Source organism: Coturnix japonica, unplaced genomic scaffold (assembly GCF_054131305.1).
Source record: "Coturnix japonica strain WE unplaced genomic scaffold, WE-NBRP24 Scf040, whole genome shotgun sequence".
NCBI lineage: Eukaryota > Metazoa > Chordata > Aves > Galliformes > Phasianidae > Coturnix > Coturnix japonica.
In genome coordinates, this window is record NW_028188943.1 from 2,219,003 (window position 1) to 2,244,552 (window position 25,550).

Here is a 25,550-nt window from a genome sequence, read left to right on the forward strand (position 1 = left end):
TTGAGCCTATTTTCCATAACCCAGTCCTCATTTATGAACTGAAGCTCTACTGAAAGCCTTTCGCTGTGTATGCTCATGCTGCAGCGCAGCGCTTGTGACCTTTAACAGCACATTCACATTCCTCTGATCACAGGATCCTTAAGGTTGATTAAGACCCTCTAGTCCGACTGCTCACCCATCACTACCATGATGCTCACCATCAGCTAGCTAAAAACTCAGCAGAGATGATAGATCAAGCACAACACTGGATTTGGGATGGCTAGAGATTCCTAAGATACTGAAGGATTGCTTGCAGGTGGTGTTGGCTCAGGTATTCACCCTGCATCCCACCTCCTGTTCTGTTTGGTTGAGAATCATGCATTCTGCAATTTCACTTTGTAATTCAAAGACCCTGGCTTTATCTGTTGAAAAACTGATCTAAAACAAGCCAAGAAGACTCCGTTGGAACTGGTTGATGCAGAACAAAGGACATCCCCAAAGGACAAGTTGCACTGTTTGATGAACATTATTGGATGAGAGCTAAGCTAAGATTTAAAAAGTTCTGGGGCTGTCTCTGAGCATCAGATACAGAGGAAGCCTGCATGATTCCCTGAGAATGGATACCTCCTACTTTGGTGTAGGGTTAAGGGAACACTAGCAGTAACTCCTATCACAAAATGTCACATGGCTCAGACAAAATGCCATCAAGAGGGCTTAATTAGGAGCACCAAATGGTCACAAGATGGTCTTAGGGCAGGGAAGTAATCTATCTATGTGATATTGATTGATGCTGTTAGTTCTTAACAGCTTGACTCTAGAGGGACTGTTCTTCTTTGGTCACCTAGTTTTAAAAGAATAGATGGCTCCTGTCTATTACAATTTTTAAGGCATTATTTGTTCACTGATGCCATAAATATGCCTGGCATAGCAATTGGCCTTGGTATATTCAGCTCGGCGTCCAGTCGGATCTTGAATATCTCCACAGAAGGAGACTCCACCACCTCCCTGGGCAGCCTGTTCCAGTGCTACGTCACCCTCACCGTAAAGAAGTTCTTCCGCATCTTCGTGCAGAACTTCCAATGCTGAAGTTTCATCCCATTACCCCTAGTCCTGTCCCTACACATTACTGAAAAGAGACCAGCCACGCCACTATGGCACCCACACCTCAGGTATTTATAAACCTGGATCAAATCCCCTCTCAGCCTTCCCTTCTCAAGGCTAAACAGACCCAGCTCGCTAAATCTCTCCTCATAGGGGAAATGCTCCAGGCCCTTCACCATCTTAGTGGCCCTCCGCTGGACTCTTTCCAAGAGATCCCTGTCTTTTTTGTACTGGGGAGCCCAGAACTGGACACAGCACTCCAGAGGAGGCCCCACCGGGGCAGAGTAGAGGAGGAGGATCACCTCCCTCGACCCGCTGGCCATGCTCTTTTTAATACACCCCAGGATGCCATTGGCCTTCTTGGCCACAAGGGCACACTGCTGGCTCATGGTCAATCTGTCGTCCACCAGGACGCCCAGGTCCCACTCAGCAGAGCCCCTCTCCAGCAGCTCTTCCCCCAGCCTGTACTGGTGCATGCAATTATTTCTCCCTAGGTGCAAGACTCTACACTTGCTTTTGTTAAACCTCATCTGGTTTCTTACTGCTCAGCTCTCCAGGCTGTCCAGGTCTCTCTGAATGGCAGCACAGCCTTCAGGTGTGTCAGCCAATCCTCACAACTTCGTGGCATCAGCAAACTTGCTGAGGGTGGTCACTATCCCCTCATCAAGGTCGTTGATGAAGATGTTGAACAAGACCGGACCCAGCACAGACCCCTGGGGGATGCCGCTAGTTACAGGCCTCCAGCCAGATTCCGCACCACCAACGACAACCCTCTGCACTCGGCCAGTCAGCCAATTCTCGACCCACTTCACCGTCCACTCATCTATCCCATACTTCCTCAGCTTTGTTATAAGGATGTCAAGGGGGACAGCATCAAAAGCCTTACAGAAATCAAGGTAGACTACATCTACCGCTCTCCCCCTGTCCACCCAGCTAGTGACATCTTCATAAAAGGCCACCAGGTTGGTCGAGCACGACCTCCCCTTGGTGAACCCATGCTGAGTACTCCTGATAACCTCCTTTTCTCCCAGTTGTCTGGAGATGGCATCCAGCACAAGCTGTTCCATCACCTTCCCTGGGACAGAGGTGAGGCTGACTGGCCTATAATTACCCGGGTCCTCCTTCTTGCCATTTTGAAGACAGGAGTGACACTGGCCGTCCTCCAGTCTTCAGGCACCTCCCCAGTTCTCCAAGACCTCTGATAGATTACAGAGAGCGGCTCAGCAACGACCTCCAGCAGCTCCCTCAGCACCTGTGGATGCACCCCATCAGGTCCCAAGGATTTATGGACCTTAATGTTTCCTAGGCACTCACAGACCACCTCTTCCCTGACTAAAGGGAAATCTCCCATTCCCCACACTCTCTCATTAACCTCCAGGGCCTGGGATTCCGGAGGGAGAGCCCTTTCACTAAAGACAGAAGCAAAAAAGGCGTTCACTATTTCCACCTCCTCAGCATCCCTCCTCTCCCTGGAAGCACTCAAGGCCAGGCTGGATGTGTTGTGAGCAACCTGGTCTACAGCGAGGTGTCCCTGTCTATAGCAGGTTGGAACGAGGTGATCTTAAGGGTCCCTTCCAACACAAACCATTCTAAGATTCTAGGACAGAAAAACAGGCCAGCTCTCCCACATTGTTTCAGTGTCATTTACTTATAAAACAAGCTCTGGGACAACCCGAGAAGGTATTTGTTCCACGTGCAGCATCACCTGTGATAGAAACCAAGGAAGCCTACAGCAGGCCTCAGGACTCAGCAAGCCTTTTTGGCTCAAAGCAGGGCCAGCTGGAGCAGCTTACCACGAGTGCACCCAGAAGGGCCTCCATGCAGCTGCAGGCTTGCCGCATGTCATTGCATGTCATTGTGATGCAACAGTGGGTGAGCGTGACATAAAGCTGCAGGCTGGAACTCCGGCTGGGGTGGCCTCAGTTCGCTGCTGCTGGAGCGAGAGGTGGTAGCGGAGGGTTGCAGCTCTCAGAGAGTTCCTACCAGGAGCCATGGAGTGCTGTTGCAGTGCTGGATTCCGAAATCCAGATGAATTTCTGAGCAGAGCGGGGAAGAGCGGAAAGGTGAGAGCTGCTACATCAATAGAGGGCTGAGTGCAGTAGCCTGGGGTATGCAGGGCTGCTCTGGGGCTGTAGATGCTCTCCAGAGGCTGAGGGACACTTCTCCTCATGCTGGTGCTGGAGAAGGCTTGCAGGGAATCGCACCTCTCTGCACATCCCAGCATCGGTTACAGAAGTGGGGAGGGAGCTGCCAAAGGGAGCGGAGGTGGGCTGGAGAGGGGAATGGAGTGTCTGAGTGTCCAAGCGTGTCTTTGTCTTTCTAGCTCCGACCCAGAGGACAGGAAGTTGGAGCAGGAGGTAGCTGGCTGTTGGACCTTCCACTTGGGGTTAAAATCCCTGTGCAGCCCGGCACCAAGCTCCTTTTCGCCAGGAGAAAGCTGGGGGAAAAGGTGAGAGGAGTAAGGAAGCGTCAAAAAGGGCTCTTGTTTCCTGGGGTTGCCGCCATGCCAAGGAGGCCTTGTGTTGGGATGCCAATCCCATGTGTTGGGATGCTGGGGCCAGGCACCCATCAGGCACAGAAATGTGGAGACCGGGTCGTTCCTGGAGGAGGGTGCAACCCTCTGCTCTCCCTCTTGGAGGACTTAGGAAAACCCAGACATGACTGTTTGGGAAAGAGGCAAGAGGCCAGCCTGTGGGTGTGAGCAGCTTGGAAGTGTCTCTGTTTCTTTGCTGCTCTCTCCTTCCCCATTCACACTCTACAACACATCTCTTCCAGCTCCACCAGCCTTCTCCTCAGTTTGACCTGAGAGATCCGTACAGTCGCAATCTGTGCACAGAGTACAACAGCCTGCATGACCCGCATCTGCGGGAGTTCCACAACCGCAAAAACAACCTGCGGAACCTGAAGAAACGGGGCTTGGTCACCGAGGATGGCGACGTAAGTTTGGCTGTTGGGCTGACCAACATGGGTCTCCTCAGGAGGGCTTTCCAGTCTGCCAGGCAGGGGCCTGACACTACAGCCATCTGTCATTGTCTCTTCTGTAGGTTGTCTGCACTCTGAAGGAGTTCAACGAGTACAGGCAGTACCTGACCAGGCTGAAGCTGGAGAAAAAGCAAGCAAAGAGGCGAGAAGAGGTAGGCAAAGCCCAGTATTGGTAGGCACGTGTCAGCAGCATGGCACTGAGGGCACGGGCTTTACTTGATGGATCTGAGGGAGATGGGGAAAGCAGAAAAGGTGAGGGGCGGGCTGGTGGTCTAGGCATTGAGGCATGGAAAGGACAGCTCAGCTCAGAGCTGAGCTAGCACAGCGTGCTGGTGTGAAGGCAGCCTGGAAAGTTGCTTGCTTACAAGCAGAGCACTGTGGCAGCCGTTCTCTTCTGCCCTCATTGCAAGGCTGAAGCAGTGTGCTTGCCCTCTTCTGCGTAAAGCAGCAGTACTTAGGGTGGGAAGCACTCTCTAAGACAAGACCAAGCATAAACCCTCTGTTCCCTTCCAGGATGAGCTTCTTCAGGAGATTTCCAATTTGAAGAAATCGATCCACAGACTACAGATGGCCAGGGACAAGTTCCAGCCCAGTCCCGTGGATTACATTGCGGGTTCGAAAATCAGACCCACAATGCTTCATAAACCAGCTGGCCCCTCTCCTTCATGCTATAATCTTCTGTCTGGACAATGCAGAAGGAATGTGGCTTTGATGGAGCGTGGCCTTCAGGGAGACTCATGGAGCACAGGGCGTGCAATGAAGCTGCCTGAGAAGTCACCCAAACCTGCGTTGGGCAGGGAACGCTCCAAACTCCCCAGAATCATCCAGACTACTTCTGCGTCAACAACAAACTCCAAACTCCCCAGAAGCATTCGTACTGCTTCTGACCCAACAGCAAACTCCAAACTCCCCAGAATCATCCAGACTACTTCTGCGTCAACAACAAACTCCAAACTCCCCAGAAGCATTCGTACTGCTTCTGACCCAAAAACAAACTCCAGAGTCCCTAGAAGCATCCAGGCCCCAGTGAAGGGAAAAGGAAAAAAAGGGGAAAACAAGTAGAGAGATTGGCCAAAAACCAAAACAGTGGCAACAAATTAGTTTTAATTGGCTTAATTAATTTTAATTTGTTTAATTCGTTTTAATTTGTTTAATTAATTGACCAAAGATGATACCAGAATGCAAGATAACACACTACAGTACAATATATCATAATTAGTATCAGAATTAGAATTAAAACCAATAAAAAAAATTAAAAAAATAACATTACAAAGTGTGTCCGAAAACTGAAGTCCTTATTCTAAAGCCGAGGTGAGACAACCCAGGGAGTTCTCGTGCTGCTGGGATCAAAAAGGAAAGGGGAGATCAAGTGATATACGGATGGCTTTTATCTTTTGCACTGAACATAAAGGGTGACAGAGCAGCAAGCAATCCTCTGGGGGATGTAGTTGTTCTCTGCTGGGGGTACATGCAGTGTTACAGGCTTGGGACAGAATGGCTGGATGACTGTGAAGAGGAAAGGGACCTGGGGCTGTTGGTCGATGCTCTGCTCAACATGAGCCCACAGTGTGCCCAGGTGGCCAAGAAGGCCAAGGGCATCCTGGCCTGTATAAGAAACAGTGTGGCCAGCAGGAGCAGAGAGGTGATCATCCCTCTGTACTCAGCTCTGGTGAGGCCGCATCTCAAGTACTGTGTTCAGTTTTGGGCTCCTCACTACAAGAAGGACATGGAGGATGAGGTCCTCACAGGGGACTTCAACCACCCTGATATCTGTGGGAGGGACAACACAGCATTGCACCAGAAATCAAAGAGGTTTCTGGAATGTGCTGATGATAACTTCCTCTTCCAAGTAGTATGGGAACCTCAAAGATCAGGTTAGGAAAGCTAAAACCCAGGCAGAACTAAATCTAGCTGGGGACAGAAAGGGGAACAGGTATATCAGTGATTAAAAAGAAGGTAAGCGAGGATGTGGGCCCTCTCTGGAAGGCAACTAGAGGCCTGGTCATGAGGAATACAGAGAGAGCTGAGGTGCTCAATGACTTCTTTGCTTCAGGCCTCACTGGCAAGTGCTCTAGGCCCAGAGCCCAAACTGCAGAAAGCAACAGTAAAACTTGGAGAAGGTGGATCTGTAAGTGCTGTAAGTGAAGATGAGGTTCTAGACCATCGAAAGAATCTGAAGCTGCACAAGTCCAAGGGATCCATCCGCAGGTTCTGAGGGAACTGGTGGATGAACTTGCCAAGCCGCTGTGCATCGTATTTGAAAGGTCATGGCAGTCTGGTGAAGTTCCCACTGATCAGAAAAGGGGAAACATAACCCCCCTATTCCGGATCGGGAAAAAAGAAGATCCAGGGAACTACAGGCCAGTCAGTCTCACCTCTGTGCTTGGTAAGATCGCGGGGTAGATCCAACTGAAGGCCCTACTGCACCACACGGAAAAATAAAGACAAGGTGGCTGGTGGTAATCAAAATGGTTTCACCATGGGCAAGTCAGACGTGACAAACTTGGTGGCCCATGTCAACTTCATGAAGTTCAACAAGGACAAGTGCCCTGAGTTGGGGAAATCTCAAGCACAGATAAAGGTTGGGTGGAGAATGGCTTGAGAGCAGCACCGAGGAGAAGGATTTGGGGGTCTCAGATGATTCAGCACGAGGTGGCAGTGTACGCTTGCGGCCTGGAAGGCCAAATATATCCCAGGTTTCATCAAGAGAAGTGTGACCAGCGAGTCGAGGAGGCGACTCTGCCCCTCCGCGCTGCTCCCGTAAGACCCCACATGGAGTACTGCGTCCAGCTCTGGGGACCCCAACACAAGGACACTGTGCTGTTGGAGCAGGTCCAGATGAGGGAAATGGAGATGATCAGAGGGCTGGAGCACCTCCCCTAGAAGGACAGGCTGAGAGAGCTGGGGCTCTTCAGCCTGGAGAAGAGAAGGCTCCAGGGGGACCTTATAGCAACCTCCCAGTATCTGAAGGGAGTGCATAGGAAAGCTTGGGAGGGACTTTTTATAAATGCATGTAGTGACAGGATGAAGGGAAATGGTTTTAAACTGGAAGAGGGTAGATTTAGAATACATACCAGGAAGAACTTTACTGTGAGGGTGGTGAAACACTGGAACAGTCTTCCCAGTGAGGCTGTGGTTGCCTCACAGAATCACAGAATTGCAGGGGTTGGAAGGGACCTCTAGAGATCATCGAGTCCAACCCTCCTGGAAAGCAGGCTCCCTACACCACGTCGCACAGCTCGGTGTCCAGTCGGATCTTGAATATCTCCACAGAAGGAGACTCCACCACCTCCCTGGGCAGCCCGTTCCAGTGCTACGTCACCCTCACCGTAAAGAAGTTCTTCCGCATCTTCGTGCAGAACTTCCAATGCTGAAGTTTCATCCCATTACCCCTAGTCCTGTCCCTACACATTACTGAAAAGAGACCAGCCACGCCACTATGGCACCCACACCTCAGGTATTTATAAACCTGGATCAAATCCCCTCTCAGCCTTCCTTTCTCAAGGCTAAACAGACCCAGTTTGCTAAATCTCTCCTCATAGGGGAAATGCTCCAGGCCCTCCACCATCTTAGTGGCCCTCTGCTGGACTCTTTCCAAGAGATCCCTGTCTTTTTTGTACTGGGGAGCCCAGAACTGGACACAGTACTCCAGAGGAGGCCCCACCAGGGCAGAGTAGAGGAGGAGGATCACCTCCCTCGACCCGCTGGCCATGCTCTTTTTAATGCACCCCAGGATGCCATTGGCCTTCTTGGCCACAAGGGCACACTGCTGGCTCATGGTCAATCTGTCGTCCACCAGGACGCCCAGGTCCCACTCAGCAGAGCCCCTCTCCAGCAGCTCTTCCCCCAGCCTGTACTGGTGCATGCAATTATTTCTCCCTAGGTGCAAGACTCTACACTTGCTTTTGTTAAACCTCATCTGGTTTCTTACTGCTCAGCTCTCCAGCCTGTCCAGGTCTCTCTGAATGGCAGCACAGCCTTCAGGCGTGTCAGCCAATCCTCACAACTTCGTGGCATCAGCAAACTTGCTGAGGGTGCTCACTATCCCCTCATCAAGGTCACTGATGAAGATGTTGAACAAGACCGGACCCAGCACAGACCCCTGGGGGACGCCGCTAGTTACAGGCCTCCAGCCAGATTCCGCACCACCAACGACAACCCTCTGCACTCGGCCAGTCAGCCAATTCTCGACCCACTTCACCGTCCACTCATCTATCCCATACTTCCTCAGCTTTGTTATAAGGATGTCAAGGGGGACAGCATCAAAAGCCTTACAGAAATCAAGGTAGACTACATCTACCGCTCTCCCCCTGTCCACCCAGCTAGTGACATCTTCATAAAAGGCCACCAGGTTGGTCGAGCACGACCTCCCCTTGGTGAACCCATGCTGAATACTCCTGATAACCTCCTTTTCTCCCAGTTGTCTGGAGATGGCATCCAGCACAAGCTGTTCCATCACCTTCCCTGGGACAGAGGTGAGGCTGACCGGCCTATAATTACCCGGGTCTTCCTTCTTGCCATTTTGAAGACAGGAGTGACACTGGCCGTCCTCCAGTCTTCAGGCACCTCCCCAGTTCTACAAGACCTCTGACAGATTACTGAGAGCGGCTCAGCAACGACCTCCAGCAGCTCCCTCAGCACCTATGGATGCACCTCATCAGGTCCCAAGGATTCATATTCAGTGACTGAAAGCAACAGTTGTTGCTCTAAGAAATGCAATACTAAGCTAGGTCTGCCTGTAGCTGACAGCCATCAGCTTGCTCCTCAGGCAGGTTCTGTCTGGATGGAATGAAGGGCATGAAATACTGATGTGCTCATCAAACGCTGCTTGTTAGCTTAGAGACAAGGTGTTAAATAGGTTTGTTCATGTATTGCAAACATGTTACTTAGCTGCCTTCATTCTAGCTTCAGAAGAACATGTGCAGAATACAGAATTGATTAAAAGAAATAAGAACTGTCTGCATAGAACTTACTCTTTCCTTACACAGGAGAATCAAGCACATGTTTGTATGTGAGTACCTCCAGAGGTGAAACTCGATCACCCAAATGTAATGAGCAGAGACATTACAATCAGTTCTAACTGTATCTTCATGCTGTGCTGAATAAGCCTGAGTCAGGATGTAAACCACTTTCTCTTTTTTTCTTCAGATGAAGCCATTAATTTTGTCAACAAGCCCAAAACAACTCCAGAAATATCAGTCAGTCCTTCTGAAGACCTGGAGCTGGTGTGTGAGGTGTCAGCTGCAAGCGGAGCTTTCATATGGAAGAAAGATCAAACAGAGGTGAAGCAGGACCAGAGGACAACCATCATCTCCCAGGGGACGCACCGCAAGCTCATGGTCAAAAATGTGACCCTGAAAGACCAAGGGAGCTACAGCTGTGAAACAAAAGATGACAAAGCAACATTCCAGGTGAAAGTCAGAGGTGAGAAAATGCTTGAAATCCCAGAGATAAAGGAACGCTTCATTTTGTGTGTCTTGCATTTGGAGGATCAACTCACAGCCTCTCTGGTGCAAAACACTTTGGCTATAGGACTTTCTTTGTCATCTAGTGTCATAGCAACACTTTTCTACATGTGCTTTTACATCCAGGAATGAATTACTGCAACAAACCATAGGCAAGGAGGGTAACTTGTGCAGCTCTTGTAGTCATCTGGTGTCTGCAGGGTTACAGTGCAAGAGCACACCAGGCATGCAAGGAGTGAGAAAATGGGAGGTGTTTGAAGAGATCTGGTTACAAAATTTGAATGACACAATGAGGTGGAAAATGCCACTAATCAGACTCATAAATGGCCTGGGTTGCAAAGCCCCACAGTGCTCATCCAGTTCCAAACCCCTCCTATGTGCAGGGTTGCCAACCAGCTGCCCAGGTTGCCCAGAACCACATCCAGCCTGGCCTTGAATGCCTGCAGGGATGGAGCATCCACAGTCTCCTTGGGCAACCTGTTCTAGAGGGCCGTTCCCTTCTGATTTACTGGAAATGTAGAGAGACATGAGAAGAAAAAAAGATAAGGGAGGAGGTTCAGCAGTGCATGCAGGTGTTCTAAATCTCATGTCCAAATCTGCTATCAGACTGTGAAATGTTTAGCTTTGTGATATGATGTGATATGATATGAAATGAAATGATATGCTTATCATTTCCCAAGGCAAAATAGAGGGGAAAGTATTTTCCTGTCTTAATGAGGTATCACAATGCTCCCTGTGAAGGGCAAGTATAGTGAAAACGGGGAACTGGAGTAATCTCTGCAGCACACTACAGCAAAACGGTGTGACTGTTGTGATGTCCCTGCAGAGAAAGAAGACCTGTTTACAAACAAGGACAAGGTACAAAAGGAGGTGAAGGCTGTACTGACTCAAAATGCCACGCTGAGCTGCGAGGTGGCCCAGGAGAAGACAGAGGTGAAGTGGTACAAGGAGGGGAAACTGATCACCTCGAGCAAGAAGTTCAAGGTGCAGTCAGAGGGCAAACAGCGTCGGCTGGTGGTGAGCCAGGTGGAGAAGAAAGGTGCAGGGGAGTACAGCTGCGAGGCTGCTGGCCAGAAACTCACCTTCAAGATTCATGTAACTGGTAGGAAACACATTTTGGTTGATATTCTTTGATTATTCCATAGTCTGGCTGTGGAAACGTCTGTGTGAATGTGTCCTCTTGATTCTGCCATGAAACTGTTTTGGGGAGGATGAAAAGAAATGCTTACAAACGTGCAGCTAAAATGATTATTTGTTTTTAACAGTGTTTCATCCAGCTCTTCCCCTACAACTACTTTATCATCAGCTGTCCATGGATGTCCAACTGTGATTTGTACAATGTGCAACACTGCTCTACCAGTTGATATTTCAACAGTAGTAGTTACAGATCTCTACTGTGGCTGCACTGAGAAGGTTTGGTTGTCGGTGTCCTAAGAACTTTTAGTCAGAGGCATTGCACTTGCCTTTGGTTTGTTGAATCCCACGTTGACAACCATTCGTTCCATGTTCTGTAAATGTAATGACCAGTCATGAATCCATTGATACCTTTCTAATTGTACGTTTCTCATTAGTCTGAGGGTTTAGAACAGAGGCAGATCTCTCACTCCAGCTGCAGTAGAGATTGCTCTGGTGTCAGTATATTTTGCACAAGATCCGGTAAATTTTAACTTAGACTCCAGATAGCCTTGAGCACATCAGCTGCATTCTGAGTGACCATTAGTGAGCTGGCTGATGACGAGGGTTTGTCTTCTGTTTTATTTGTAGCTGCACTCTACTGGTTTTTGCTCATAAGTCAACTTGTTCTCTGTTAACTTTACAGTTCTTGTCTTGTATTCTGAGCTGATCAGGACAGGGAATCTGTTTTCTCCTCTTCTTTCTTATGGCAGTGAACACATTGGAGCTTAATCCTGGTCAAGGTTTGGCATTTGATCAGCTATGTGGAGGAGCAACTGTACTGGGAGTCTACTGCCTTTCTGCTCACACAGACCTGGTGTCCTTGCAGGGCATAGCTTGCGTTCTGTTCCCTTGTAAAGGTTGCAGTCTTTGCTCTCTCCATCTTGGGGCATTCTGCTCCTTCAGTCCCTGGTGTGCAATATATCTCTGCTCCTGTAGTAGACAGTTTTGCTGCTGCCTGTGGTGTAGACTCTAAACTATCAGCTTTTACGTTTCCCACACCACGTGGATGTGATTCTGGGGCCTTTGGATCTGTTCCGTGAGTTGTGTAGCTCATGCTTTTGGCTCAGGAAACTGGCAGTTTCAGCAAAGAGTGGATTACAGAAAGGGTAGATTTGGGAGGTATCTGTCAGAGAAAATGAAATATGAACAATGACAGAAAGACTATGGCAACAGCTGGAATCAACCAAGTTAATCCTCAGCAGCCAAAGCCAGCCCACGTCTTATTGCAGAGGTGTAGGGAAAAAACCCAGCAATGTAGTGCTTTTACACTTGAATTTTGCTAGCTGAGGGCTATTATTAGCTGTTTGCCTCAGAAACCAAAGGTTTTCTGTTCTCTTTCAGACCGGATGAGCTCATGGCTGCACAGGGTAATGTAATACTTCCTCCTCTGCCATACGTGGAGAGTGCTTGCCTAGCTACCGTTGCTGTATTTCTCATGTTTACCACTGTAACATGACGTGCAAGTCCAGCACTCACTGCAAAATGATGTGGTGTGAAAGTCAGGAGGGATTATGAGTACTCTTGAAGTGGTTGGCTCTTTCACTACAGAAATCCTCATCTTACTAGCTTCTCCCAAAGTGCAATGGCTTCCTGAGTCTTAATTTGTCCTCTTACCATTGCACTCAGAAAGCTTTTCAGGGTTCCTCTACCCCAGGGTTCCACTGGTAGCACAGAACAATCCCATTTTAAGGACATGTTGAATGTTAGGTGCTGAGTGTTGAGCATTACGGGATGCAGATTAGACCTTCTTGCTTAAAAGAAACAAGTGCTGCACACCTTGGAAACCTATAGAAAACTAGAGTAAAAAGGGCTGATTCTGCCATCTCATTATCTCAGTATTTGTGGTGCACGCTGAAATCCTTATTTGAAGTGGGCCAAAGCTCCATTGCATTTGTGAGAAGTTTTGCATCACCTGGTTGGTCTAGGCCATGTTTGTTGTCTTGCTAATAAGCAACCCTTCTGATCTTCATCAAATCATTGCGGTTGGAAAAGACCACAAAGATCCCCACATCCAGCCTCAACCCATCCCACCATGCACACTGCCCACGTCCCTCAGTGCCACGTCTCCATGGTTATTGAACACTCCCAGGGATGGTGACCCCAGCACCTCCCTGCAAAGCTGTGCCACCACATCACCACTCCTCTTCAGAAGAAGTTTTTCTTAACATCCAACTTGAACCTTCCCTGAAAATCATCAGTCAGAACAGGGGCTGTTGAAGATGGGCGGAGAGAATGATGCTTCTGCAGTCAATACAAGCAGGGAGGTCAAATGTAGAGTGTATCAACTGCATTCTTGCATTGGCTTGCTGCCCTGCTCCCTCGCCTTCAGTGGACTGCAGTGCTGGTGGTAGAGCTGTGGTGTGAATCCTGGGATTGCACGTACTGCAACGGTCAGCAGCACAGGAACTTGAGCTGAACTTACCCTCCTGGGCAACTGCTGCCACTCAGAATTCAGACAGCATGCAGAGGAGAAAGTCATGAAGGAAGGGAAAGGGATGGCAGCAGAAGGCTTCACAGAGTGACAGCGGGGAGGAAGGAGATAGGGGACAGGTCATGGAAGGGTTTTCCATGACTGCTGGGGAGCAGGAGCCTTCCCGGTCACCTGAGCTGGGTATGCCTGAATATGCTTGCATGAATGATCTGAATGAGTGGTCTTCCATGTCTCCACTGCAAATAAAAGGCAATGTCAATCCCCCTCACACCTGCTAGTCCTGCATTCATGCTTGGAGCCTCTGTCTTGGTATCAATATCAGGACCCTGGGATCTTTCCTGGGACCCAAACAAGCATAGGAAGCTTATTCAAAATTGCTCTGCTGTTAGAAGCTGGCTAGCACTAGAGAAGTCCATGATGTAAGTGCATCATAAATATTCTGCACTTCTACAGCCTTTTGTAGGGCAAACCATGGAATAGAAATGGAAGCCCATTTATTTAGGGTTTATCTGTTCTCCCACGCCTCAAATAGGAGCTAGCATGAACGCTCTCAGCAACCAGTTGTTGGTAAAAGGAGAATCAGATAAAACAGTCATTAAAGTAATCAATAAAAGATTCAATGTATCAATCGATCCCACTTAGCAAAGTGATTAACTGAATCCCCTTAACTGAAGTGTGTATGCCTAACTAATTATACTTGCTATCTTTCTGATGCTAACTCCATTTGTTGACACAAAGGGTAAGGTGGGCTTTAAACACTTTATTCTATATGTGTTAGGTATTAAGAGGAGATGACCTCAGCCAGTTCTCTGAAGAATCAGGGGTTGCTGAGCGTAGAAAACCATGCTTTATGCATAAAACTGAGCTACAAAATCTAATGTAGGCCAAGTATTCACAATATTAAGGGCTATATCACTGCCATATGGTAGAGTCAAAAGATGGTTTTCTGCTCTTAAATTTCTATGGTTTCCTGATTTTGAGGTCTTCATAATTGAGCTGTATTTGGCTGCTCTCCAGCGTAGAGTGGAGCAATATCAAAAAGACACACAGATGAAGATCTGTCATTGTCTTCATTAAAAGAAATCTGAAAATTAGGAGTCCGAGCTCATAGTAAAGACTACCCAGAGGGATGGGATGACCATAGGGACTGTGCTGAGGATGCATTATAATGTGTGATAAACACTGTGAAGCAGTGTTGCTCCAGGAAATGGTCCAATACAACATAGAAGCAACTTTTAATGTCTTCCAGTCACAAGCTGTTCATATGTAATGTATATTTTACCCAGTGTTTTCCAGTTCCAGAAGCAGAGGATGCCTTTATCAACAAGCAGAAGGTGCAGAAGGAGGTGAAGGCTGTACTGACTCAAAATGCCACGCTGAGCTGCGAGGTGGCCCAGGAGAAGACGGAGGTGAAGTGGTACAAGGAGGGGAAACTGATCAACTCGAGCAAGAAGTTCAGGGTGGAGTCAGAGGGCAAACAGCGTCGGCTGGTGGTGAGCCAGGTGGAGAAGAAAGATGCAGGGGAGTACAGCTGCGAGGCTGCTGGCCAGAAACTCACCTTCAAGATTGATGTCACAGGTGAGAGAAATTGTTTTGACTGTATTGAACCCCCCAACAAAGAAGGAGGGGAAAGTTAAGTGGTTTGACACATTCAACCCCAGCATTCAGTGATGTAGACGGTGCTTAAATTCTGTTTAATTTGTGTACATTCCTGTTTGCCTTCTGAAGCTATGAACACAGAGGACTTGGGTAGCCTCAGCTTAAGACAGGCTGGACATAATTCGGGAATTTCCCTGGGGATCTCAAGTAGATGCAATGATAGCAAAATGAGAAGTCAATAATTACAGGGGAAATTAAAGAATATTAAAGGTATCTTCAGGGCACAAGCACACCCCTGCAAATGCTTCTTCCTAAATAGTCTCAGAGACAGCATTTGGTCACAATGCTAGACGGCAGCATTGGTGGTTTCTATTAAATTAAAGAAACCTGCAACTAAAAAGGTTTTCCCGTATTTTCTTTTGTTTTCTTCTCTATAGCAGGTACAAAAGAAATGCTTAAAAATAGAAAGGCTTCAAGCTGGTGCTTTTCTTTCCAGAAATGGAGGAAGACAGGCGTTCATTTATTAGGAGAGTCTGATAAGAAAGTGGAAAAAGGCTATTTACCAGGGTCTATAGCAACATAACAAAGGGCAATGGTTTCAAAAGTGAAGAGGGTAGACTCAGTTTGGACATGAGAAAAGTTCTTTATGATGAGGGTGGTGATACACTGGAACAGATTGTCCAGTGAAGGTTGTGGGTGACTCATCATTGGAGTGTCCAAGGCCAGGCTGGATGGGGACCCTGGGCAGCCTCATTTAGTGAATGATGTCCCTGACCACGGCAAGAGGTTGGACTGGATGATCTTTAAAGCTTCCTTCTATACCCAAACCGTTCTATGATTCCATAGGGGAAACCATTTTATTACTGCCTCTGAAAACTCAGGAGATATTAGAATTGTTTTCAGAAATAAGTAGGTGAGAAAAATACATTTCCTCACTATGACTTAATCACAAACAGAATTTAACCTTGACCCTCACCTGGCTTTTGCTGGCAAAGCAACTTACAGCTGTCAGCTTGTTTGGACAATGTAATGCCTGTCCCCTTGTATGAAACAGACTTTTCAATGACTGCGTATGCTGGTGTGCTGCTGGACAGTGGGGAAAGGGGTGTTTTTTAATTTTTGAAGATTTTGGAATATGATACTGGTGGAAATGAAAACAAGTTTAGGGCTATCTAAGCTGTTTTGGTCTGGCAGGGAGGAAGTTCTTCACTGGCAATTGATATAGTTCAGATGTTGGCATTCAGTTCATAGCACTGTCAGGAAATGTGAGTGGGAAAGCTGTCCTCAACAGTACAGTCCAAAGACTAATTTGGGCATTTGGGGAAGGCTGTGTAGAAAAGATTCATGTCTTAAATGTGCCCATTTGCCTTCAATTCCAGAAGCAGAAGATGCTTTTATGAACAAGGAGAAGGTGCAGAAGGAGGTGAAGGCTGCACCAACAGAAAATGCCACGCTGAGCTGCGAGGTGGCCCAGGAGAAGACGGAGGTGAAGTGGTACAAGGAGGGGAAACTGATCACCTCGAGCAAGAAGTTCAGGGTGGAGTCAGAGGGCAAACAGCGTCGGCTGGTGGTGAGCCAGGTGGAGAAGTAAGATGCAGGGGAGTACAGCTGCGAGGCTGCTGGCCAGAAACTCACCTTCAAGATCGATGTAACAGGTGAGAAAGGGCACTCTTTGACCTTTCTATTTCTAGAATAATTTCTAGAATATTTAGAAAAATGATTATTCTTTTATAAGAATGTTTCCTATTGGGTGTCATGTTTTTGGAAACCGGGACTGGTATTGTTCAGGTCTGCTGGGAAAATGGAGAAAAGCGTTCTGAATATATTTCGCTTTGTATCTCCTCCATAAAGCTTTAGGAAGTCCTTAGGACAGTCAGCTCCATACTTTAAAAACTCCAGATTTATCCATTGCTGTGGGAGCAGATCCATATACAAGAAGGTTGTACTTGTGCCTGTCTATCCCCACACACTGGTACAACTGGAGAACTGTGAAGGTCAGCTGATTCTCGGAATGATTTAGAAGGGGGGCATCACGGTGAGCATTTGAGTGTAAGCCCAATGTCTGATCACTTTTTATTCATCTTGGAAGGTCTTGTCCCATGCTATGGGGAAGATATAACTGAAAAGTTTTATGTAGATTAATGTTTCTGGGGCATCAAGTAGTTGGCAGCAAGGGGAAGAAAGTGGTGTGGCGAGTCATCCAAGATTCATTGCCATGTTGTGGCTCGAGAGTAGGAAAAACAGTTTTGTTTTCTGACCTACTCTGCCTCCCAAGTGACCTGACTAATGTGCCTCCAGTAGGATGAGGATATTCCACCATTTGGATGCAATAGAGGGTTTTTAGTGTTAGGGTACTATGGTTAGGCTGCGGTTGGACTTGATGATCTTCAAGGTCTTTTCCAACCTGGGTAATTCTATGATTCTATGATTCTAAGAATGTGAGATAAGCTTGGCTTTTCTCAGGATGGAATGGGAAATAGTGACATGGCAGGAGAAGCAGGAACTTCTCCTAGTAGTACACTACCTTTTTACTATGCCTTTATGTTGGAGGCTGCATCTGGATAGGTGAGTCTGCTACTCACAGTAAGAGACCTGGTAGAGCTGACTATTCCCAGAGCTCAAAGTAAGATAGATATCTGCAAATCACACACAAAGAACAAAGGACTGCGTTGGTGAGTGTGATAAAATGTTTGCTCATTAAGACCGGGATGTGGTAGCATTGTGGTGGAGTGCTTGTTCATTAGGACCGGGATGTGATGGTGGAATATGGAGGCCACAAGGGTTGCAGAGCACTCTAATTTTATGGGTAGATTGCTGAATTGCCTTTTTGTTTTACCCGCTACAATTAATAAAAGTTTCTAATTGGAACATTATCGGCTCATTGCTTGTAAATTGATGACAATTTGGCGCCGTGACTCGGACGGGAATACTGGCGTGGGTACGAGCCTGAGGGGGCGCCCCGCCTAAATAGGTGGCCTCGGCTCCTATCCTCCCGCCCTACTCCTGCCGACGATCCGAAATTTAAAACACAAAGGCAAGGAAAAACCGGTTAACCCTTTAAATTTCGTGCACGAAAGTCCGGACGAAGACGCAGGACAGGTGAGTATAGTCCGGTCTGGGTTGGGAATCCGGCGTGTGGCGAGTGTTGTGTGCTTGTGAAGGGGGGCCGGCAGCCGGCACTAACCCGAGCGAGTGTGGACCCCACAGTAGTGCGGTTCCCATTGCCCGCGAGGGCGTGGGCCACGACCTGGGGGAAGCGAGTGAATGCAACACTGAGTGAGGGCACGCCGAAGGGTGGGTACAGGGTATAAGCGGGACCCTTTCACCACCACAACCCCTAGGGCTATGGGCTCTATGGAGGGTTATTCTTTGGTGTTCCCCTAGAGCTACGGGCACTAGGGATGATTATTATTATTTAGGTGTTCCCCTAGAGCTACGAGCACTAGGGATGATTATTATTCAGGTGTTCCCCTAGAGCTACGAGCACTAGGGATGATTATTATTCAGGTGTTCCCCTAGAGCTACGGACACTAGGGATGATTATTATTTAGGTGTTCCCCTAGAGCTACGGGCACTAGGGATGATTATTATTATTTAGGTGTTCCCCTAGAGCTACGAGCACTAGGGATGATTATTATTCAGGTGTTCCCCTAGAGCTACGGACACTAGGGATGATTATTATTTAGGTGTTCCCCTAGAGCTACGGGCACTAGGGGGAGCTACAGACGTTGAATAAAACAAGAGAGCAAGAAGTAAAGAACGAGATGGGGCAGTGTAAAACTAAACCACCCACCCCTTCTAAACGACCATCCATTCCTAAGGACTCACCTCTAGGGTTCATGCTAATTGCCTGGACGCACTATCCAGGAACAAGAAATAAAGATAAAGCAAAGATGATTTATTATTGTATAGAAATTTGGAGCGGACAACAAATTGGCCCGGCAGTATGGTGGCCTAAGTATGGTTCTAATGAAGATTGGGTACAACAGCAATTAAATTTTTGGGTAAACTCCAAAACCCCTTTCAATCAAGAAGAAAGTGACTATGCAGCAGTATGGGTCACTCGCCCAGAGGGTTTAGGAGTCCCCATTTTTAATTTGACACGAAAAGAAAAAGATGTCGAAAAACGTAAACCTCGAAGGGAAGAGGAGGCCTTAGTGGGACCCCCACCATATGCTGTACCACCAGCAATTCCCCTACCTTCTCCTCCTCAGTTGGATCATGGGCAGATGGATTCGAGAAAGGGAGAAGTACAAAAGATAGAAGGGGGAGGGCCTGTGACACGGGCAAAGGCACGACAAAATAACCTCTACCCTTTAAGAGAAATGCCCATGGGAGGTCCACAACCTCAGATGGGGTTTATATCAGTGCCCTTAAATTCAGGGGATGTTAGAGATTTTAAGAAGGAAATGGGTAATATACTAGAAGATCCCCTGGGGGTGGCAGACAGAGTAGATCAGTTCTTAGGGCCAAATGTTTATACCTGGGAGGAACTACAATCTATTCTAAGTATACTGTTCACAGCAGAAGAGAGAGGTATGATTAGGCGTGCAGGGATGCGCATTTGGGATGCTCAACATGCCCACGGGCCCGCTGCGGATATTAAATGGCCCTTACAGAATCCGCAATGGGACCATCAAAATCAACATCATAGGACTCACATGCAGGACCTGCGAACTATCATTATCCAGGGCATTAGGGAGGCAGTCCCAAGAGGTCAGAATATAAATAAAGCTTTTAATGAAAGACAAAAGAAGGAGGAAACACCCACTGAATGGCTAGAAAGGTTACGCAAGAATTTACAACTATATTCAGGATTGGATCCCGATACACCGATAGGCCAGGCTCTGCTCAAAACACAGTTCGTAGCTAAGGCTTGGGAAGATATCCGCAAGAAACTAGAAAAGATAGAAAATTGGCAGGATCGGGGGCTTGATGAACTTTTGAGGGAAGCTCAGAAGGTATATGTAAGAAGGGAGGAAGAAAGACATAATAGGCAGGTTAGGATGATGGTAGCAGCGGTCAAAGAAAGTAGGGAATTGGAAAGGAAAATGGGGGGATGGACGCAAAATCGAATTCCAGGACAGCAAAAATTTAGGAAGCCTGAAAACAGGGAGGAGGAGAGAATATGCTATTATTGCAGGAAAAAGGGACACATGAAGAGGGACTGCAGGGTTAGAATGAGAGACGAAAAGTCCTTCCAAGAAGACTAGGGGTGTCAGGGGCTCTATATATTGGGGACCCAGAAACAACAGGAGCCCTTGATAAAATTGAAAATTGGTCCCCAAGCTGAGGAGGTAGAGTTTCTAGTAGATTCAGGAGCAGAAAGGTCTACTATACAACAGATCCCCCTCGGATGCAAACCTTCCCGGGAAACTACCAAAGTAATAGGAGCAAAGGGAGAACCTTTTACAGTAGGAATAGTTAAAAATGTAATGATAGAAGCAGAGTCCAAAGTGGGGTTGGGTGATTTCTTGATACTGCCTGAAGCGGAGTTCAATTTGTTAGGACGGGATCTGATTATTGCATTAGGCATAGGACTAGAAGTAGAGAATAAAGAATTGAGAATCAAACTCTGCCCTCTTAGGGTAGAAGATGAACAAGAGATCAATTCTGATGTCTGGTATACCCCCGAGAGTGTGGGACAACTAAAAATACCCCCTTTCACGGTAAAAATCAAGAATCCTGAAATCCCAGTAAAAATAAAACAATATCCTATTTCCCTGGAAGGAAGGAGGGGTCTCAAACCAGAAATAGATAGATTAGTGAGCAAAGGATTACTGGAACCCTGTATGTCCCCATTTAATACCCCTATATTACCGGTAAAGAAACCTGATGGAACATATCGGTTGGTTCATGATCTGAGGGAAATTAACAAGCGCACTGTATCTAGGTTCCCAGTTGTAGCTAATCCCTATACATTGCTAAGTAAATTAGGGCCCGACAACTTGTGGTATAGTGCCATAGACTTAAAAGATGCTTTTTGGGCTTGCCCTTTAGATGAGACATGCCGCGATTTTTTTGCATTTGAGTGGGAAGACCCAGATACTAACAGAAAACAGCAATTAAGGTGGACTGTACTCCCCCAAGGCTTCACAGAATCCCCTAATTTGTTTGGGCAAGCCCTAGAACAGATCCTGCAAGAGTATCAGCTAGATCCTGATACCAAATTAATACAGTATGTAGATGATCTATTAATTGCTGGAGAGGATGAGGGAAAGGTTCGGAAAGAAAGTATTAAATTGCTGAACTTTTTGGGACTGAAAGGACTTAAAGTATCAAAAAGGAAATTGCAATTTGTGGAAGAGGAGGTTAGATATCTAGGGCATTACCTGAGTAAAGGAGAAAAGAAGATAGATCCTGAAAGGATACAAGGAATATTGTCCCTGAAGTCGCCAAACAATAAGAGACAAATAAGACAATTGCTGGGATTAGTGGGATATTGTAGACAATGGATTGAAAATTATAGCAGTAAAGTAAAGTTTCTATATCAAAAGCTCAGTACCGATGGATTAATAAAGTGGGATAGACAAGATGAAGAGAATCTACAAAAGCTGAAGGAGGATCTCATCAATGCCCCTGTCTTGAGCCTGCCTGACTTAAAAAGACCCTTTTATTTATTCGTTAACATAGACAGTGGTACAGCGTATGGGGTTTTAACACAGGATTGGGCAGGGAAGAAGAAACCCGTTGGATATTTGTCAAAATTATTAGACCCTGTGAGCCGAGGATGGCCCACTTGCTTACAAGCAATTGTTGGGTGTGCGTTATTGGTAGAAGAAGCCAGGAAAATTACTTTTAACAGCAATATAAAGGTACTATCTCCCCACAATATTAGAAATGTGCTCCAACAAAAAGCTGAAAAATGGATATCTGATTCTCGTCTTCTAAATTATGAGGGTATCTTACTGGAAGCCCCTAACTTAACCCTGGAGACCACAAGTCTCCAGAATCCTGCAGAATTCTTATATGGAAAACCCGAAAATGTGGGACTCATTCATAACTGTTTACATACGATAGAAGAACAAACAAAAATCAGACCAGATTTAGAAGAAGAAGAATTAAGAGAAGGGGAAAAATTATTTGTGGATGGATCCTCTAGAGTAGTGGAGGGAAAGAGAAGATCAGGTTATGCAATAGTAGATGGAAAGACCCTCCGGGTATTGGAATCAGGACCCTTGAGTAACACTTGGTCAGCTCAAGCTTGCGAGCTGTATGCTGTTTTACAGGCACTAAAAAGATTACAGGGAAAAGAGGGCACTATCTATACCGATTCCAAATATAGTTATGGGGTAATACATACCTTTGGGAAGATTTGGGAAGAGAGGGGATTGATAAATTCCCAAGGAAAGGACTTAATACATCAAGAATTAATAAAGCAACTCTTAGTGGCCCTACGAAAACCAAAGAAGATAGCGGTGGTACACCTTAGAGGACACCAACAGGGAACCGATTACAAGACTAGAGGAAATAATGCAGCAGACCTAGAAGCTAAGCAAGCTGCCCTCAGGGAATTGGTCCTGAGGCAGGAGAGGCAGGAAGAATTGACACATGATGAGGCCCCTTCGTTTACACCGAAGGAAGAACAAAAACTGAATCAAATGGGAATAACTAAAAACACAGAAGGGAGGTGGTATCTAGCTGACGGGAGAGAGGTACTGCCTAAGTCAATAGCATCTCAGGTGCTGACCCAGTTGCACGAACGGACCCACTGGGGAAGCCAAGCTTTAATAGATCATTTTGCCACTAAGTACATGTGTATAGGCCTACATAATCTAGCTAGACATATTACTCAAGGATGTATTACGTGCTTAAAGATAAACAGAGCCGTACAAAGAAAACTGCCTATGGGGGGAAGACCCTTGGCCACTAGGCCATTTTCTAGAGTCCAAATTGACTTTACCGAATTTCCTAAAGTAGGAAGATATAAATATGTATTAGTCATAATAGACCACCTCACACATTATGTAGAGGCATTCCCCACAACTAAAGCAACAGCTCAGGTAGTAACAAAAATATTACTCGAGCAAATCATCCCTAGGTATGGGGTAACAGAAGTAATAGATTCAGATCAAGGACCACACTTTACATCAAGAATCACTAGAAATATAGCTGAAGCCTTGGGAATAAAATGGGAAGAACATACTCCCTGGCACCCACAGAGTTCAGGGCGAGTAGAGAGAATGAATGGGGAACTAAAAAAGCAATTGGCCAAATTAACACTAGAAACTAAGCTCTCATGGATAAAATGCATTCCCCTTGCCCTCTTAAACCTTAGGGCCCAGCCCCGGGCTGACATAGGAATATCTCCCTTCGAAATGTTATACGGAATGCCATATGATGCAGGAACCCCTAAAGATCACCCGGGGGTGGTAGATCAGAACATTCAAGCTTATATCACGGAATTAATGAAGTATAAACAGGAATTGTGGAAAAAGGGACAATTGACTCAAAGACCCCCTCTGGACATTACCCTCCATCGAATAAAGCCTGGAGATTGGGTTCTGATAAAGACCTGGAGAGAAACCACACTGCAGCCTCGCTGGGAAGGTCCCTATCTGGTGTTATTGACTACCAATACTGCCATCAGAACTGCTGAAAAAGGATGGACACATGCTAGTCGTGTTAAGGGTCCAGTACAAAATCACGAATGGAGAGTCACTAGTCCAGCGGGTGATTTGAAAGTAAAACTGTCACGAAACCCTCCGTCAAGGAAAATGAGAACATGAATTAACAATGATTGTATAAACGTATCAGTATAGAATTTAATGTAGAAGGGAATATTTTGACTATTGTGAATGCAACTGTTGGGATATGTTTTAGAAAGGTAGTGGACCCACTGCGGAAACAGGGATACACAAATTGGTTATTAGCCTTCAGAGTGGCCGTGGAAATTTTAATAGAAGGGGGTAAACCTGGGGGTGAATTTAGATCCTTACCAGCATCACTTAAGTGTATAACCAGTGGGAAAAAGAATAGGGTGCAGTACCCCAAAGACCCACTTAAAAGGGAAGCAAAACCAGCCCCTCCTGAAGAATACTCTTGCTGCCGAGAAGATTATACACCCCATGGCTCGAGGCAACCGAGTCGATGGGCGAGGCAGAGGAGATAAAACATGTGGAGGGGTCTGCTCCATTATGAATGAATCCAAAGATTTAGAATCCAGAAGATACCCCAAGACTGGAAATAACTCCCCCGAACAATTAAAGACTCACTACTGCAGTGGGAAAACTGCCTATCTAAAACTAGCTCAATTGATAATAATATTAAGTCTCATTAATGAGGGTTGGGGTACAGAGGTACAGACACATGAGCCATTTAAGTGGTCCCATCAGAAGTAGTGTTACAAAATAGAAGGGGGTTGGATCTTCTCCTATTGCAGCAAGGGGGACTATGTGTGGCTCTTAAAGAACAATGTTGCACCTACGTTGATCAAACGGGGGTAGCAATAGATACAATGCCTGAACTAAGAAAACAGTTAGAACAAAGAAAAAGAGCCCAGGAGTCGACAAGAACTAAAACGGTTTAATGAGCAAAACAAAATAGTACAATAAAAGAAAAGGGGGGACTGTGATAAAATGTTTGCTCATTAAGACCGGGATGTGGTAGCATTGTGGTGGAGTGCTTGTTCATTAGGACCGGGATGTGATGGTGGAATATGGAGGCCACAAGGGTTGCAGAGCACTCTAATTTTATGGGTAGATTGTGTACTCTGCGTAGTTACAGGCAAAGCGCGCCCCGATGGATACAAAGTTTCACAGAAGGACCAACCAAGGAATGACACACCAAGTGGCACGATCACGACCGACCAATTAAAGGACAATACACTCGGGATGGACCTTACAAAAGAAGTTGCAAGGGACGGGAAGGTGCGGCAGTTGGAGGAACGAGGATTCCCCTGTCGCCCAGCGCTGAATTGCCTTTTTGTTTTACCCGCTACAATTAATAAAAGTTTCTAATTGGAACATTATCGGCTCATTGCTTGTAAATTGATGACAGTGAGCATATTTCCTTTGTGCCTTTGACAGTCACAGTTGTGGCAATGGTAGAGGCCATGAGGAGTCTGTTCAGGAAGCCAGGAGTACTGCTCTGGGTCATGAAAAGGCAGCCAGTGGTTTGACTATCGCATGTTTATGTGTTTTGATGTTTCACAGTGGGTCTTAAGTAAAAGGAACTCAGGTTTTGGTTGCCTGCAGGACAGATGTTCTTTTGGGTTCAATATGTTTGCATAGTGACTTGCAACCATGGGACTGGTGTTCAAGGGCCCTCTTGGTTCCTTCAGTTCCTAGGTTCTTTCTTGCCTAGATTTGACACTTTGTTTCAACAGAAGAGCTGATATTCTCTATTGAAGGCTATTAGTTTGGGCACAAGTGGTAACCTAAACCTGTTCCAACCTGTACATACAAACCTGCAAGATGGTCTCATTTCAGTCCTTCTGTTTTTCTTTTCTTCCCTCAGAGCCAAAACCTGTGTTTATAAACCAGGAGAAGGTGCAGAAAGAGGTGAGTGCTGCCCTGGCAGCAAGTGCCTCCCTCAGCTGTGAAGTAGCACAGGATCCAACTGGAGTAAAATGGTTCAAGGATGGAAGACTGCTTGCCTCCTCCAGAAAGTTCAGAATGGAATCTGTGGGCAAAACACGGCGTCTGGTTGTGGAGCAGCTGGAGAGGAAAGATGCTGGAGAATACATCTGCGAGGCTGCTGGCCAGAAGATGACCTTCAAGTTGGAATCAACTGGTGAGCATTCAGAAATTCTCAGCCAGGATTTTGTAGCCTTGTTGTGAACTGGGTTTTAGGGTGAAATCTCAGTTTTCTTTGCA

The 25,550-nt window shown here is 46.6% G+C and overlaps 1 protein-coding gene and 1 long non-coding RNA gene across 2 annotated transcripts; both read left to right on the forward strand.

Moving 5' to 3' along the window:
- The first annotated feature begins 1,973 nt into the window (after nucleotides 1–1,973).
- On the forward strand, nucleotides 1,974–4,140 carry LOC146752966 (fibrous sheath-interacting protein 2-like). Its single transcript, XM_085531046.1, has 3 exons — nucleotides 1,974–3,143; nucleotides 3,404–3,529; nucleotides 3,856–4,140. The coding sequence occupies exons 1-3, from the start codon at nucleotides 3,072–3,074 to the stop codon at nucleotides 4,138–4,140; spliced, it is 483 nt and encodes a 160-aa protein (XP_085387172.1). The 5' UTR covers nucleotides 1,974–3,071.
- Nucleotides 4,141–17,551: 13,411 nt separating this feature from the next.
- LOC146752967 (uncharacterized) lies at nucleotides 17,552–24,703 on the forward strand. Its single transcript, XR_014940347.1, has 2 exons — nucleotides 17,552–17,832; nucleotides 24,454–24,703. It is a non-coding gene; the product is annotated as an uncharacterized LOC146752967 (long non-coding RNA).
- Nucleotides 24,704–25,550: the final 847 nt, after the last annotated feature.